The sequence below is a fragment of the Argopecten irradians genome, chromosome 14 (assembly GCF_041381155.1).
Source record: "Argopecten irradians isolate NY chromosome 14, Ai_NY, whole genome shotgun sequence".
Classification (NCBI taxonomy): domain Eukaryota; kingdom Metazoa; phylum Mollusca; class Bivalvia; order Pectinida; family Pectinidae; genus Argopecten; species Argopecten irradians.
In genome coordinates, this window is record NC_091147.1 from 23,612,908 (window position 1) to 23,630,946 (window position 18,039).

The 18,039-nt window shown below is 37.0% G+C and overlaps 1 protein-coding gene across 3 annotated transcripts in view; it reads left to right on the plus strand.

Annotated features, from left to right (window-relative positions):
* The first annotated feature begins 1,782 nt into the window (after positions 1-1,782).
* Positions 1,783-18,039, plus strand: part of LOC138306825 (acetylcholinesterase-like) — a 58,091-nt gene continuing 41,834 nt past the window's right edge. For 2 of the 3 annotated variants that reach the window (XM_069247307.1, XM_069247305.1), the window contains exons 1-2: positions 5,441-5,726; positions 16,169-17,731. In XM_069247307.1, the coding sequence (XP_069103408.1) occupies positions 16,194-17,731 (1,538 nt within the window). In that variant the 5' untranslated portion in view covers positions 5,441-5,726; positions 16,169-16,193. Of the gene's footprint in view, positions 1,960-5,440; positions 5,727-16,168; positions 17,732-18,039 lie in introns of those variants that run through there. The other variant, XM_069247306.1, reaches the window with a different exon arrangement.

Below are 18,039 nucleotides of genomic sequence, written 5' to 3' on the forward strand. Positions count from 1 at the left end.
AAAAAAAAATCAAAAAAAATCAGAGGATTTATTGCCAGAGTGAAGCTATGGAATATCAAGACACTTTAATATTTGTTTAAATATCATTTTAATGTCTGTTTTGTATAATCATTTGTTTGCAGAAAGGCTTTAAAAAGCCTATTGTCGAAATGAAATAAAGATATCATGCTGTATACAAAGAGTGGAGAAGAGACATGGATTTACTTGACTCTTTGTTCGCGGCCATAGGGGATTTCAGAAAAGATGGCGTGACGTCACAGAAAGTTTACATCCGGGTCCTCAAAGGTACAAACACAGTATGGCGACTGATAAAAACAATAACAGATACGTACATCCCTGCTTCATAATCGATACTTTGTCAAAAGTTTACGCTTTCATACTTGCAAATTCTGATTTTGAAATGGTTTCTTATTGTTTCACAGGTTACGGATGTTAACATTTTTATATTTTCATTTGTTTATTGCTAAATTTTAGTGTCGAAGCCACCTATCGAAGCGCTGCCGGGCCATCACACGTAGGCCTACCCGATTTTGTTCATACGTATAAATTCAGGTTGTGAAAAGGTGTTTATGAAAAGATTATCTATTTCAATTTATAATGTTTCTGTTATACATGAAAAACTGATCACAATACGATATGATATAAACAAAACGTGCACCTGACCAGACCACGGCCGCTCGTGTATGGCTTCGTCGCTGGTAGATCACCGCAGGCAACAGCATTGTTGGGGAAATAAATCATATTAATAATTACCAACACTTTTATCTCAAAAAGTATTTGTTTAAGATATATGTTCTTTATTTAATATGTACATGTTGTTTTAATGGAATACTCTTTATCATAACAAAATTACGAATAGTAATTAAACTACTGTTTTACACGTATGACTGCCGATCTCGTAAAATAATATGGTGAAATCGTTCAGTTTTCATGCTGCAGATTTCATTTTTAATATTTTATTTTCAGTCGCTTTTATGCCATGGACTGCTGTGTTAAGTCTCAAACTGAAGTGGTATTACTTTTAGATAATTGGAATACATATTAGGTAGACTTCATTTAAATTGATATACATGTAAATTACAGATCGTAGTACTGTAAATGCCGACCAGGATACATTGCGCACGACTTCGAGAATCCTAAATACTCAAAGTTTTGTTTAAAAATATGATAAAAAGAACCTACACACTGACTCATTTGTATGTTATAAACTAAATCCCAAAGTTGATGACAAAAAATAACCAGAATACGTAATTTAATGACACTGAAAATGGACGAAATTCGGGTTCTCGGCTGTACTGTAATGGCTGCCGTGGGCTTGGGGTAATCTACGAAAGCAAATGTTTAATTTTGCACTAATCACACAACGTAAAGTGTTTTATCAAGAAACACTTCGAAAGCAGTAATTGCTTATAATTACATTTTGAGGGACTTTGAATTTAATTTGTAATTTCAAGTTGATATTTGCAATATATCTGTTAATGTTTATACGTAATGGCGACCGTGTTTTCTCGTAGCCGTCGAAAATGGAGTATAAACAGAGTAAAATATATGAATACTATATGTTTAATTTGTTGAGTGAAGCTATGGAATATCAAGACACTTTAATATTTGTTTAAATATCATTTTAATGTCTGTTTTGTATAATCATTTGTTTGCAGAAAGGCTTTAAAAAGCCTATTGTCGAAATGAAATAAAGATATCATGCTGTATACAAAGAGTGGAGAAGAGACATGGATTTACTTGACTCATTGTTCGCGGCCATTGAACTCCACTGCACTTTAATTTTGACGCAGTGATTTAGTCAACATGCTACTCAGAACAAAAAATATCGTAAATGGAGAGATGAATCGATTACATAAAGTCATAAAATATGCAGTGAATATTCGGTGGACATATATTAACAGTGAAACGTGTCCCCTTCGACCCAAGACTTTAAGGCGTAAGTTATTAGTCTTCATGGTGAGTATAAATTTACTTCGAGAAGAAAACGCTGTACAGGCTACGATGCGTGCTCTAGTACCAGCTTACCCCTAAAACACTCAGGCACTCAGTGACCGATATAACGCTATTCGTCTATGTATCTCCATAAGTTTTCATCCTCGATTATAGGCTCTTGTTTTCAAAATATGCCGAATTTGCGTGAGCACGCTCGTAAAACGATTTTTGGATTTTTTCCTCCGATGGGAACGTCTCTCTCAGCATTTTTAAGAAATCCGAAAGCCGTTGGTTCGATCTAATTTTCCGATGCGAGGATTATGTTCAACTTAGCGCAGTCATCTGTGACGGTTGTATAGCTAGCACCAATCGCGTGTTAGGCCAGGGTTTTCGATCTCTCAGCTTCTTGATAAAGATGCGAGATACTTCCGAATGTCTCTTCAGCACTAATACATTGGACTGGATAGCCTGCCGTAGTTTTTCTACTCTCCGCTAGGCTTCGCTCCGGAAATAGTATTTATGAGCGCAGCCTAGCAGGGAAAATTGGTACTAAAGCAAGTAATCCAGTCTACTAGTACATGTACTAGTCGCCAATAGAACACCGACTTTAGTTGGTGATACAAAGCCTAATAATAGGCAGAGTCATATAGGCGATAAACAAGTATCTGACTAAAGTCTCCAGTATCGAATCATGGATCTGTATTTGTGTGTGACTGTGAACTGTAATGTTTTCTGATTGGTGTAGACTACAGTTAACCAATTTTCTTTCGCGGCAATTAAATTTCGCAATTTCCATTTCAAAACAAATTGGCGAAGATTCATATTTGCGGATTTAATAATTGTCCTTAATTTCCTGTAAGAAAACGCGAAGAAGTCAAAGGGGAGATAAACTTTTGCGAATTTACCTCGATCGCGAAATTTGCGAAAGTAAATCGCACGCGAATAAAAGTTGTTTTACAGTGATTTGACGGTCTTAACAAAATGCAATGTCAACCGGAGAGAGAGAGCTGAACACATTTTCAGAGGTTGATACTGCAAAACTGGTAACTGGGCTATAAAAAGATGTTTCAAAGGTTAAAAATGTTTCTTATTAACTTACAAAAAAGTCAATGATTGTATACTGTCGATTTAGATCGGAATATGACGCAGAGAGCTTTCAAAGAATGTGCCTATACTACAAACTAGTTATGCTTGTTTATGAGAAACAATAGATTGACAATTGCTGATTGTTGGTCTCTTTGTAACACGCGTGCCGATTGGTGGGAAGAACAGTGTCACGTGACAAAAATGCAATCACACAAGTTAATTTGATTGGTTGTGTCAATACCATAATGCATTAGAAGAATCGGAATATTTTTCCGTACTCAGCAGAATTACGCTAATTGAGATTTTATTTCCAGTAGATCAAATATATTGATAACACATATATTTCCCATGTACGTATTATGCTTCAAATAATCAAATATACGAAGTTATTTCTAGTTGTCATAATACGTTTTGCATTATCTCTTTGGCTTTTAGATTTTGTTCCAATTGACTTCGTTTAGTTAAAACGTCTAAAATATTATCATAGCTTTAATGGTACGTCAGGATGTCAAAGTTCGCTCGCTTTGAAATAACGATTCTGTTTACTAGCCTTGATGAAAGTTTTAGTGCTAACTAGGTTGCAGGTCACATGTCAATTTAATTGCTAAATGGCACAGGTGTTACGGCGGGTCTCAATGTAGGCTGTCATTAGTTGTTAAGAGATAAGACGGGTATATTTGTTTTATTGGGAATGTCGTGTCTTGACCTACATTTAAAATGAGATCCAACTAGAGACGATATGGTGCTATACACATAGTAAACTATAACAGTAATTGGCAGTAATTGAGTTTATAGATGCAATTCTCCTTGTCGTCGTTGTTCTCCTCCTCCACCTTCGTCTTCTTCATCCTCTTGTCCTCCCTCTACTCTAACCCTCCCGTTTTGTCTTCATCTTTTTGTTTTCTTAGCTCTTCCTCCTCCTTGTCTTTCTCGTCCTCCTTCCCCGTGCGTCCTCTCATCTGTTCTCCTCGACGCCGTTCTCCTCTTCCTCATCATCCTTGCTATTTTCCTTTCCTTCTCCTCCTTGTCTTTCTCGTCCTCCTTTACCGTACGTCCTCTCATCTGTTCTCCTCGACGCCGTTCATCATCCTTGCTATTTTCCTTTCCTTCTCCTCTTTGTCTCTCTCATCCTCCTTCCCCATGCGTCATCTTCTTCATTCTTCTCGTCTTTGTTCTCCTTATATGCACGTCGTCTTTTCTAGTCCTCTTCCTACTTTTCATTCTTTCGCCATTTTCGTTGTTTTCCTCGTCGTCGCCATCGTTGCTCTCCTCCTCCTCTCGGTTGTCCTTCTGCTAACCCCTTATCGACCATATCTACCACTCTAGATAGCGATGGACGAGGTAAGGGTCTAATCATCCATGTAAGTGGTAGTTTCTGTCCCTGCTTAGCGCTCAGTTTGCCCATTTTAAGTATAATGTGTTGCCCGGTGTCTCTAGTGGAATGCTTCAGTTAAATAGCACTATAACATGAGCAAGAGATTCAACGTTTTCAAATACCTAAGCCTTTTCAAATACCTAAGCCTCCCAAAATATACAAATATCCACATACAACGCACTGCCTGCAGTGAGGCTGTACTTTAAATGGTCATAGCTGTTAATATGACAAACCACTTGGGTGGCAGTAGTTGGGAGGCTACGGCCAGCTCTAAAAACTCAGGCTTACGAGTTCGAGGTCCATGATGAATAGTTTCAAACTATAAAACGAGAAAGAGTTTCCACTTTTTGTTGATATACCACAGCCATCCAAAACATACAAACATTAACATACACAACGCATTACATACAGGAGAGGCCGTCCTTACATAACCGTAGTTGATAATAAGACATGCGAGGTTGTCACTAGCTTTCAAACTCAGACTGCGAGTTGGAGGTCCATATATCATACATGAAGGACAGTTTCAAAATACCGACTATTAGTCGCTGGTTTTTCCTCTGGAACTCCAACTTTCTTCTACAATCTTGATGGTGTATGATGTTGACAGGACGTAAATCGATACAATCCAAAACAAGTATTTCTGATCGACATCCATATTACATATGTTGCGGTGGTTGAAATCAGCACTTGCAAGCATGGACACTCTTAAGTGTGCAAGAATCAATGAATACGTCATCATTTAAAGGTTAAGGTGTTGGATTTATGCGCCATGTAAGTAAGCTTCCATCGTTACACCTGTCCGTCCAGTTGCGTCATGTAGACAGAAAGAGCTCTGTTTTCAGTATTCGCTTCTTAGCTTCCATAGATAATTCATACTTCACTGTGTAGATCTTCTCATCACCTCCAGGCCTCCGTAAAATCTGTCAGAACTCGTGCGCGATAAGTCATTGACAGACATCCGTATACAACAAATAGCTAATTTTGTCGTGTTGTATATATAAACTCGTACCTTGTGTGTCACGAGTAGGCCACCATAGTAGAGTATAGACCGCCGTTCAAACTCTTCTCGTACTCTCTGCCACGCAGTGCTAAGCAATGGAGCGTACAAGAACTATAGCTATTTTTCCAGCAATACACACAACAGACACTCGCGCGAACTTTTACTGTGTTAAAAACTCGTGCTAATTACTACAACAACTATCGAAAGCAAAACATGATGGAGCGGGATCACTACGGATTGGAAAGTTTAAGAATTCTTGGAGCTTCCTTGTTGAACTTTCCGACAACAATTTGTGATTTTGTGTGATACTGGATAATTTAATGCGATCGTGTAAGTAGGATACGCACTCAGTACTGAAGTGTCTTTGGTTTGTATTAGTAGAATGAATTATACTTAATAGTCTATGAGTTTTGTGTGTTATGGTATATAATGGTCACGTAAAGAGGAACAGAGGCGAGAGTTTTAGCACATGGATATCTTATCAGATTATGACGTTTCGTGGTTTGCACATACTTTGCCCAATCAGTGTTTATTTAGTTCTTTATTGCTTTTTTTTATTTTGTTAATTTTTTGCTTTATTTCCGAATTTTTCTCTGTAAAATGTTTTTTAATTGTCGCATTTAATTTTTGTTTCTTCTATAATTTAAAGTCGTTTTAAGATAAGACCATTAAGGACGTTTAAGATATAATTGGGTTTATGAAACCGTCGTTCCAGAAGAAAATCTGCGCTCTATGACTAGAGTTATGTTATCATTTGGGCTTTTAAGTGATAATTGTTTTACCAAACTGGACCGATATAGTCATACTTCCGATTTCTCTTAACCAATCCAGCCAATAGTATGATACTGTACACTTGGTTTTTTGCTAATTATTGGAAACATTATACTGTTTTTTGTATTGAAAACTAAACATCGATCTCATCTCATCAATCGCACTATTTAGCTTCGAATGAGCAAGATTTGGATAGTGGTACAATAGAATATCTAATATTATAAGGGTCAAAGTCATGACGTTATCGGGGAGTAAGCGGCCTTCAGTGGCTGACTAGAAATAGAATAAAGCAGATGTTTAATAGTAAAATTAGAACCTATTTAATCCCCATAGGTGGTCTGTTTAAAAAAAAACCTTATATGTTAAAGTAATGGTTGGCCAGGGCATACGTAGAGTATTTGTGAATGACCTGTTATACGATATTTAATGTGCAAAGTATATACATGATAAACTCATCTCCACAAAAAGACACAGACTCTATATGTCTTGGACGTTATAGAATTGCAATACGCTTTTAAGTTCTCCCTCTCTGTGGCTAAAGCGTAAAATGACATCCAATTATATACTTGCTTTCGAACCAGTTGAAATCTGGAGTGGTGCAATATCCACATCAATATGTAAAATTTGTGTTGTAACGTATCTTCATAAAGATAGGGTTAATATTGAAATGGCGTTTGCCTAGTGGTTGGGGTGTCTGAGAATCACCTGTCCTCCTATTTTGGATCTCAAGTTCGGGGCTCGAATGATACCTATCATGGATCGGTGGTTTATTCCAGGGAATTCCGGCGTTTTGTCTCTCCACAAAAGAACAAGAACGTAAACCTTTCTTAATTAGCCAATATATGTAATAATATGAACTATACAAAATTCATAAAAAATTGGAGCAAGTAAATTTAAGATATTAATATAATTTTCATTTCTGGAGATACAAACAAATACATGGCAGATCCTAAGACCTACATTGTACGTATTCTATTGTTTTCTATAGGTCCTGAAGTCGGACGAAATCTGGGTCAAGCTTTTATTTCTGTTTACATTTAATAATAGTATTTATTCTGAAATGTTATTGGTGATGAATGGTGTTTGAAAAGCTCGGCCTCCTGAGGAGGGTTCGGGTAATCACCCTATTCGTGTTTTCCTTTCTATTCCCCCTTATAGCTGTCATTACGCCGTCTTACATAAAGAGTCTCGAGTAGGGACAGGTAAATATTATGTCTTCAACATTTAACAATGACTGGTAATCTATACAGGTACGTACTCTGTAGGGTCAAGTGGTTAATACGGCTCGGGGTCTACAACGAGGAGGTATACTGTGGGAAAGTTACTCAGGTGCACGACCCGGGGAGTGGGGGGGGGGGGGGGGGGTCGTATTAATATGGATTTAAGGGGAATCAAACAATGATCGACAAAAGAATTATCTCTCACCCGAGTAATATGTGTATATTATTTCTTTATTTTCATGAAAGGGAATGATAGATAAAGATGAACCTAAAGACCTTGAATGAATGATACGTCATTGGCCAAGGATCCATGTTTTTGATATCCAGAGTCGTGTTTTGTACATTGTATATGATGTCATTTCTCCCCCTCTTATATACCTTCTCCTGTTTCTCTGCCCAGTCTTCATCTTACAACACCGCCACATTCCAGTGAGAAAAGCTCACGGATTTTTCCCGTGACCGAGACACTCTCTAATCTATAAAATTGGTAACTCTTGCTACTTAGCAATCAGCATAATGGAAATGGGACGATTGGTTTGTCGGTTGCTGGTATGGAGGGTTTCTTTTCTTTAAACTCGCAACTCAAGTGAACCTCGACCGGGTGGAATGTGTTGTTCAGTGTCTTTGGCGAAACGCTTCAGTGAGATAACACTATATTTATACTACGTATACCGTACCTTCCCAAAATATACAAACATTCACATACACACCACACAATGCATACAGGTGATATAGTCCTCAAATGACCTTAACAGTTAATATCTCGTTAGCCCCATTCAACTAACCAAAATCCCACATTCAAAGTTTAAACATCTATAATATGATTATAATAAGTAATATTTCTTTTGTTTTCAATTTCACATGTTTCAAATAAACTACACTGTAAATTAATTACACGTACACGTACTGAAGTGCGTACCGAAATGAAGTTGAACGTGAAAAAAACCCTTAATCTTCTCAAATCATCTTAATGTGGACAATTGTACATAACATGTACAAAAACAGCTTTTCTAGTTTTAGTTTCCCCCGTTTACAATAGCCATGTTATTGCGAGTAAAGTTACTTCCGTATTTTGGGGCGATACATATAACTGTGCTTATATATAATGTCTCACTTCCGTATTTTGGGGCGATACATATAACTGTGCTTATATATAATGTCTCACTTCCGTATTTTGGGGCGATACATATAACTGTGCTTATATATAATGTCTCACTTCCGTATTTTGGGGCGATACATATAACTGTGCTTACATATAATGTCTCACTTCCGTATTTTGGGGCGATACATATAACTGTGCTTACATATAATGTCTCACTTCCGTATTTTGGGGCGATACATATAACTGTGCTTATATATAATGCCTCACTTTCGTATTTTGGGGCGATACATGTAACTGTGCTTATATATAATGCCTCACTTTCGTATTTTGGGGCGATACATGTAACTGTGCTTATATATAATGTCTCACTTTCGTATTTTGGGGCGATACATGTAACTGTGCTTATACATAATGTCTCACTTCCGTATTTTGGGGCGATACATGTAACTGTGCTTATACATACATTGTAATGTCTCACTTCCGTATTTTGGGGCGATACATGTAACTGTGCTTATACATAATGTCTCACTTTCGTATTTTGGGGCGATACATGTAACTGTGCTTATACATAATGTCTCACTTCCGTATTTTGGGGCGATACATGTAACTGTGCTTATATATATAATGTCTCACTTCCGTATTTTGGGGCGATACATGTAACTGTGCTTATACATAATGTCTCACTTTCGTATTTTGGGGCGATACATGTAACTGTGCTTATACATAATGTCTCACTTCCGTATTTTGGGGCGATACATATAACTGTGCTTATACATAATGTCTCACTTCCGTATTTTGGGGCGATACATGTAACTGTGCTTATACATAATGTCTCACTTCCGTATTTTGGGGCGATACATGTAACGTGCTTATACATACATTGTAATGTCTACTCACTTCCGTATTTTGGGGCGATACATGTAACTGTGCTTATACATAATGTCTCACTTTCGTATTTTGGGGCGATACATGTAACTGTGCTTATACATAATGTCTCACTTCCGTATTTTGGGGCGATACATGTAACTGTGCTTATATATAATGTCTCACTTCCGTATTTTGGGGCGATACATGTAACTGTGCTTATACATAATGTCTCACTTTCGTATTTTGGGGCGATACATGTAACTGTGCTTATACATAATGTCTCACTTCCGTATTTTGGGGCGATTCATGTAACTGTGCTTATACATAATGCCTCACTTCCGTATTTTGGGGCGATTCATGTAACTGTGCTTATACATAATGTCTCACTTCCGTATTTTGGGGCGATACATATAACTGTGCTTATACATAATGTCTCACTTCCGTATTTTGGGGCGATACATGTAACTGTGCTTATACATAATGTCTCACTTCCGTATTTTGGGGCGATTCATGTAACTGTGCTTATACATAATGTCTCACTTCCGTATTTGGGGGCTATACATATAACTATGCTGATACATAATGTCTCACTTTCGTATTTTAAGGCTATATATAATGTACTGTCCTTATATATAATGTCTCACTTTCGTATTTTAAGGCTATATATAATGTACTATGCTTATATATATTGTCTTACTTTCCTATTTTGCGGCAATCGCAATCTGCCTCTGGCTTATCCAAGAACGAAAATTTATAAAACATAGCGATAAGAGCATCGTCATCTCTAGCAAATGATCAATGGCTTTGACAAGTTCACACGTACTGTGTTTCTCGTAATTGCTATCGAGCAAACTAAAGTTGAAACCAAATCATTGCATGATATTGGCACTTTGAATGTATTTTATCGCAAGAATATAAAATTTCCTGTTCGACTGTAATTATAAGTTTTATGCTGTATGATAAAGTCGAACACATAGAGTGATATATCATTGAACTGCTACTTCTGCCAAGATTGATCATTTCTAATGTAAAAAAATATTTGATATATTATCAAATTTTACGATGAGCACTGTTCATGAAATAATTATACAATCATTCAAAACCATTAAGATAGTTTATTTCTCTGGCAGCGTGTTACATGCACAGTTGGGCGAAACGTTATTGGTTTAACAGTTAGACGTGAATCTTCTGAAATGTAGATATTAAACCGGAAATATGTCTAAACGCTGATGAACCGGAAGTGGGATATTACTCTCTAGCCATCATCAATTTGTGCGAGACTGCGATACGCTTAATAAACTTTGTGTGTGATAAAACATAGATTTGTGTCGGTAATCGGTGTTAAATGTTAAAGTTCATGAAATCAGGTCGTGTAGTGTTTTATAATAGGTTGATTTTAAAACTTAACTTGTAACAGGGTAATTGAGGTTTCGGCTCTATAGGTTTACATTAACATGTGCTTGTAGCCTCGACGTACCGTCAAATTAGCTTTTTATTTTTAAAATGATACTTAAAATAGTCTATTTACAACACTATATAATGTATATTAAGTTATTTATTAATATGTCCCATATTAAGAAAGGTAAGGATTATATTTTCGAAACACTTGCAACAAAATTTCTCTGTATTTACGCGTGTGAGGTCCCATTGTAAGACGTGCCTTATCAACATGCGAAATACACAGCATCGTAATACGTTTTATCTTTTGCACAATGCACTGAACGCACACAGCATGTTTTAGCGAAAATATCATCATTCTGTCAGAATAATGAAGATAAATTTCTTCTTCCTTGCCGTATCATATATTCCCTACCATACGTAAAGGTGTTTTGGGAATCCCGTACTACATGTTCAGTGCATCAGCAGTAGACATACCGAGAGAAAGAGACAAATGACAAAATGGCTAGTCGCTAAACCAAGCTCTATGGACTGGTAACGTTTTAGTGTTTCGTCTAGTTTATTTTGGTTTATTCTTAGTTATGGCCTTTATGTCATATTAAGGTGATGAACATTTTCGATATTCCATGGGTTACTATCACAATCGTAAAATTCATCCCTGTAATATTAAATAGCAAACATTGAAGGCTCTGTATACGACAGCTGGGTCCAGTTTTATAAACATTCCTTAAATTTAAGTAATTCCTTAACTTGAAATTCTCTATAGGAAAGCATTACAGAAGTTAAGGATACATCTTAAGTTAAGGAGCCTTCCTTAAATTCTGTAATGCTTTCCTATGGAGAATTTTAAGCTAAGGAATTCCTACTCCTTTAAGGAATGTTTATAAAACTGGGCCCAGATGCAACAGATAGTTTGTTGCACAGGGACCTGGCACGAAAATTTTTAAACAACAGTATACATATATATATTATAGTATCAAGGGTATGAACTCGGCGGTCGAGAAAAACAAACCTATTTTTTTTAAACCGTGATTATTTTAATAAACGGGCTCTATACACCATTGACGCATTACTTGCCTTAAAGGGAAATGATTTATCTTTCCATTGAGTGCTTGATGAACAAAATTGGCTAAGTATTGACGAAGTTTTGGTTTGATGAATCTGTAACCATATGATTGTTCAGTATTAAAGCAAGAATACCTAGAGAAAAAACAACCGATCCTACTATGTACAAATATTTGGCAATTGCTTGGAAGGCTAGTGTGTCAAGACATCAGTGTTTTGGCAATACCATTCATAAAAATCACAGTCATTTATTCATTTATATAATTATCTATATAGGTAGAAAAAAACCCGATTAATGAGAAACCATTTGAAATATTTAGCTATCTACCCTTACAATGTCATTATTTATTTATCATTAAAACACGGAAAACAATTTGAAATTGAAAAAAAAACGACCAAAGAAGTTTCAAAACGGAGGGATATCAAAATAGTATGACAAAATAGGTAATATAAGATTTCACGTTGAAACCTTAAAATATTCATAAATATCAAGAATGTGGACAGAATTAATATTTTGTATGTTAAACACCGAGAAGGATACTTTAACAGTGAAAAGATAGGGAAAATATATGAATTCAACTATATGTTTTCACCGTCGAAAACGGTGAGTTTGATGGCCTGGATACAAATTATAGCAGATGTTTTTACTAACACAATTTGAGGTATACGTCATGTTATAAGATGTAAATATGTTTTTATTTATAAGTTTGGGCCACTGTTAATTCGATCAACCCTCAGCGTATCTCTGGCAACAAATTCGTTCACTTGCATCTATCAGACCCGGGTCTGTTGGGGTCTGTTAAAGTGTCTAATTAAAGACCAGTCTTACTTAATTCATGTTCGTGCCACACTTACACGTAGGGTAGGGTTTATTTTTGGAAAACAGAGATGGGGATTGAATGATGATTTAATGATAATAAAAATCAGCACGTAAATTGCGGCTACTTGTTTCAACACATGCGTGTGTACGTCGCGTGGGAGGACGCCATCTGCATGCGAAAAAACACAAGGTATGTTTGACGTCTGATGACAATGAACTTGGCACTTGTTTCGTTACGAGTAATGTCAACTTTAAATCCTGAGAGTATCGAAAGAAGAAGTCAATTTTAGATAATAACTGGATCGACTTTATACTTTATACTACTTGTAAAATGAAGGCAAAATTTGGAGAAAAAATGTATATATTTAGAAGGAAATCAAAATACCGAACACAAGCCAATGATGATAGGGGTTTGATGGTCGGTTTGCCCATCGCAAATACTGAAAAAAATATGACGAGGAACTTATTAAAGTATGCTTCAGACTGATTGTGTTAAAAATTGGGACAAAGATGAAAGTGACCACAGCTAATTATGTGAACTCTTCAAAACAAATTCGCTCATTATTCTGTATTAACATATTGCAAAGTTATCTGCCCTTGTGGGAAGGTACTGACTGTCACGCATGTTTTGATGAATTTATCAACATATTTTTTCCAGAGAAATAGACGTTAGTATTACCAAATCAGTACCTAAAATGCAACGACAGAATACCTACAGTAGGATTCACAAACATGAAGGCCATTTGTATCATAATGATGTCAGCATCCATAAAAAGTGAAATGTATTAATTATATCACACTTGTATAGAAGTTAGAAAGATACAAATTCGTCTGTCCGTTTATTTGCTGTAGCCAGACAGTAAGCAAACATACAGATCACTGTGACATATGTTACATAAAGCAATGATATAATAAAAACAATTTAACCATTATAATCAACCAAATCACAGTTATAGTAGATACCATAGAACTTACATGAACAAGCTGAGTTCAAAAGAATAATCATCATCGTCTCATTCAACCAAACGCTTGATTACCATTCAGGCTCATGCACAGTCAATAAGTGTCTGGATGAGCAAGACTAATTTTCTACTAAAACTGTTTCCGGATCAGTTAACACCCTTGCGTTTGCCGCACGGGTCTGAGCGCAGCATGAAAAGAGACAGGAACAAAGAAAGGAAAATAGACTAAATTTATATAAATGCAACCATGAACAAATGCTTATAGATGTCAAAGACAAACCAATGGCCACGAGCGTGCAGACGTTAAGAGGTGTATATCTTGTTGCTCATATGATTTATTTCATCATTATTAAACTCCTATATTTGGCCATAGTCTATAAAGATGGTAGTTACTTCTCCTGCTCAGCATAAAGGGAGTGGGACGACTAGTTTGCCGTTGGCTGTATTATAGGACCGCGTGGGGTGTGCTTGTTCGGTGTCTTCTAGTGCATTCTTCAGTGAGATAGATCTGTAAAAAGTGCAATACAGCTTTAGGCCTAGTTACATTATTACATGGAGACACAACACGAATATACCGCAGTGTCCCAATCTACAGACGTTGACACACCGTGACACATTGCAAATATGGAGGCCGTTCTTAAATGACCATTGCTGTCAATATGACTTAAACCTAATATATTAAACAATAGTTTTGCAATTATGCAAATAACTGCTAACTAAACAAAACATGAATGAACTTTGCCTTCAAAACATAAAAAAATATCAGAACACTATTGGGTTCATTAAAAAGAGTATGCTGTCTTGGTATGGTATTTGTCTTTGTTATTTATGATATTGTCGATGTTTTGAGGAAATAATCGCAATATAAGGCCGAACAATCAGAGAAATGTCACATTATACTCCTGTATAACACCACTGCTCTATACTGTACAAAGTTGACAGGGTCGCTTTGTCTTCAGTTGAATCACCGCTATTTGATAACAGAATGGGTGAAATTGCAGACTCTACTACAGCTTCGGTAGCTAGGCGGGGGTACTGCGATGGGCCCCATTATATGACATGCGACTTTTAATGTAATATGTCGGGCCAAAAGATTGCCAAAAATTCCTTAGTGCTGCGATTGGTGGTGCTTTATGCAGACAAATCAAGGGGGTCTTTCAATTATTTGTGGAGAAGAATCGAAGATATTTTGGTTGAATGGTTGAGTTAATGTCATATTTACAGCTATTAGGTCAATTAAGAACTACCTCCAATGTGTGCAATGAGTTGCATGCGTGAATGTCTATTTTGGGAGGATGCGGTGTATTTGTGTTTCGTTTCTTTGCAATAGTGAACACTTTTACTCAATTTATAGTGTTTCTCATTGAAGTATATCGCCAAGACATTGGACAGCACACCCCACACTGTTACATCATATTGACAAAAGGTTGACCTGGTGGAATGGGATCAATTATAACATTATGAGGAGTCCAAATAATACTTGGTCGTGTGAAGGGAATCAATAAATCTTTGCTCGTGTGAATGACATCAAAATATTCTTTGGATGTGTTAAGGGGATCAAAATAAGCATTGGTCTTGTGAAGTGATTCAAAATAATCTTTGATATTGTGAAGGGAATAAAAATAATCTTGAAGGGGAACCTTATTTATCTTTCACGTTTATGAGGACCTCTAAAGAGAAATATGGAATGAGATTAAAACGAAGCAAACTTCAACTAAAATAAAAAAAGAATATGATATGTGTTCTGGCGACCTAAATGCCGACCGTTTTTTGTAGATATATAAAACCATTTTAAACAGTGTTCAATGTTTCCCGTCTGCTCTCCTATATCGACTATTTATCAGGGTTTTGTCTTGAAAATGCCAGATAAAGTATATCGGTAGGACGTACAAATATAGGCATAGACATACAGCTGTGCACTTGAAATTTGCCGAATATCATTTCAATAAACAAACCTAGTCTTGTCGCTGTCGACTTACCAAAAAAGTGTTTGACATTATAATGTGTTTTGCTTCATAATTATGTTATATTTTGCATAATGAAATAAACCAACACCCATTCTTAAACGAACTTTATGAATTTTTAGCTTCCGTGAGTATTTTACCACTCCGTGAATTTTGTCCATTGGATGTAGAGTCGACAAGTGTTAGAACAAGACTCAATAGTGTTTAGATACATGTACAAATTCCATTGGCTATAAAATTTACTTTATCAGCCTATAATAGAAAAATGGCGTTGCCGTTTGTAACGTTGCTTCTGATTTGCTGAAAACAAAGGCGTCATAGTGTAATAGACAAATATAGTCCCTTTTAATATTTGGATTTTTAAAGAGATTATCTATGGTAGATTGAATCATTTTGATCAATTTGAATATATTTTCAATGTTACAGAAATGTAACAATATTTTCAAGTTAACCCTACGCATATTTGCCAAATATAACGAAAGACAAATGATCGTGTAATCCGCATATTTCTAGTAGATGATAATAGTGATATTTCCTTGTTACTGTACTTTCTCTTTGTAATTGTTATTTTTTAATTTACATATATTATGCTTGTCTTTTCAGACACAACGACATACACACTGATGTCATGGGTAAAGCGTCATCGATCTCTGTGCTGACGTCATTCGTGTATGTGTTGGTGTCCTTGCCGTACGCGTTGACCCAGAGTTTGGTTGTGGAGACTGACAAGGGTTTTGTGAAAGGGAAACGGCTCCAAGTGCATCATTCAAAACAGGTGGATGTATTCTATGGAATACCGTACGCCAAACCTCCCTTAGGAAGATACCGTTTCCGACACCCACAACCGAATGACCCATGGGAAGGCGTTCTAGACGCCACCACGAAGCCAAATGCGTGTATGCAAGGCTTCGATGTGGTGTTCCCGGGCTTCAATGGATCAAATCAATGGAACCCTAACACGCCACCTAGTGAGGATTGTTTATACCTCAACGTCTGGCGTCCGGTCAGTAAGTCACATGACTCTGGTCCGAAGGCAGTGATGGTATGGATCTACGGAGGGTCATTCCTCAGCGGATCCTCAGCCTTGGATGTTTACGACGCCAAATATCTCGCGGCGGAGGAAGACGTTGTTATTGTATCTTTGCAATATAGAGTAGGCTCCCTTGGTTTCTTGTCCTTTGATCACTTGGACGCACCTGGAAACGCCGGTGTCATGGACCAATCAATGGCCCTGGATTGGGTCCGCAGGAACGCACATCGTTTCGGTGGGGATAATTATAACATAACTCTGTTTGGTGAAAGCTCGGGTGCCGCTAGTATTGGTATGCATCTTTTGTCACCGTTGAGTCGGAGCAAGTTCGATAGGGCGATATTACAAAGTGGTGGTCCAACAGCTCCCTGGGCCACGCTAACTCAGGCCGAGTCTACGAGGAGGAGTCATGTGTTCGCAGCGGCAATGAACTGCACGCGCAACACCTTACCGGAAACACTATTGTGCCTGCGCGATCGGCCGGCCGAAGACTTCCCCACGAAGGAATACGATCCAGACATCGTCAGGGGCATCTCACAATTTCCTTTCGTACCTGTGATAGACGGAATTTTCTTAACAGAATCTCCAGAAAACGCGTTCAGGCGTCAAAACTTTAAGAAAATTCCTGTATTAGTTGGATCTAATTCAAATGAAGGAACGTGGCTCCTACCCTATTATAACAAAGACCTATTTACGTTAAAACAGGAGAGTAATATTAAACGTCGACAATTCGTTATGGCTATAGACGATATGTTCAATTACTACCCCCAATTTCCCAAGAAAATAAATTCATTTGGAAAAGACGCCATTTTATTTCAATATACCCCATGGAAGGATCCCAGTAGTAAATCTATGAATAGAGACAGAATTGAACAAGCGATAGGTGATGTGAACTTCATCTGTCCTGTGGTGGAGTTAGCCCAGACCTATGCTATGGCTAATATGACGGTATACTATTACGAATTCGCTCATCGATCCTCCCGACAATTTTGGCCTAATTGGATGGGCGTGATGCATGGAGATGAAATCTTTTTCGCTTTTGGTGATCCTTTAGTGAATTATAAAAACTACAGTAACCATGAAAAACGGTTATCGAAGAAGATGATGAAATACTGGGCGAACTTCGCTAAGACCGGGTGAGTATTTTTTGAGTTAATGCAAGTGTACCTCTTTTGGCGAATTCATATTTTAGTTTACAATTTGATTAGTTAGTAGAATGACGAAAAAGAATGCATCGAAAACATTACTGAATTACCACTATCGTAAACATTATTTAAATGCATGCTTTGTATAAATAAGAATATATATATATAGGTTCAAGTAATGGTTCCTAATGTAAGTCGTTGTGGTAGACTTCCTTGGTTTCTTGTCAGTTGATTACTTGGGCGCGCGTGGAAACGCCGGTGTCATGGGCTAACAACGGCCCTGGATTTGAAAGCTTAAA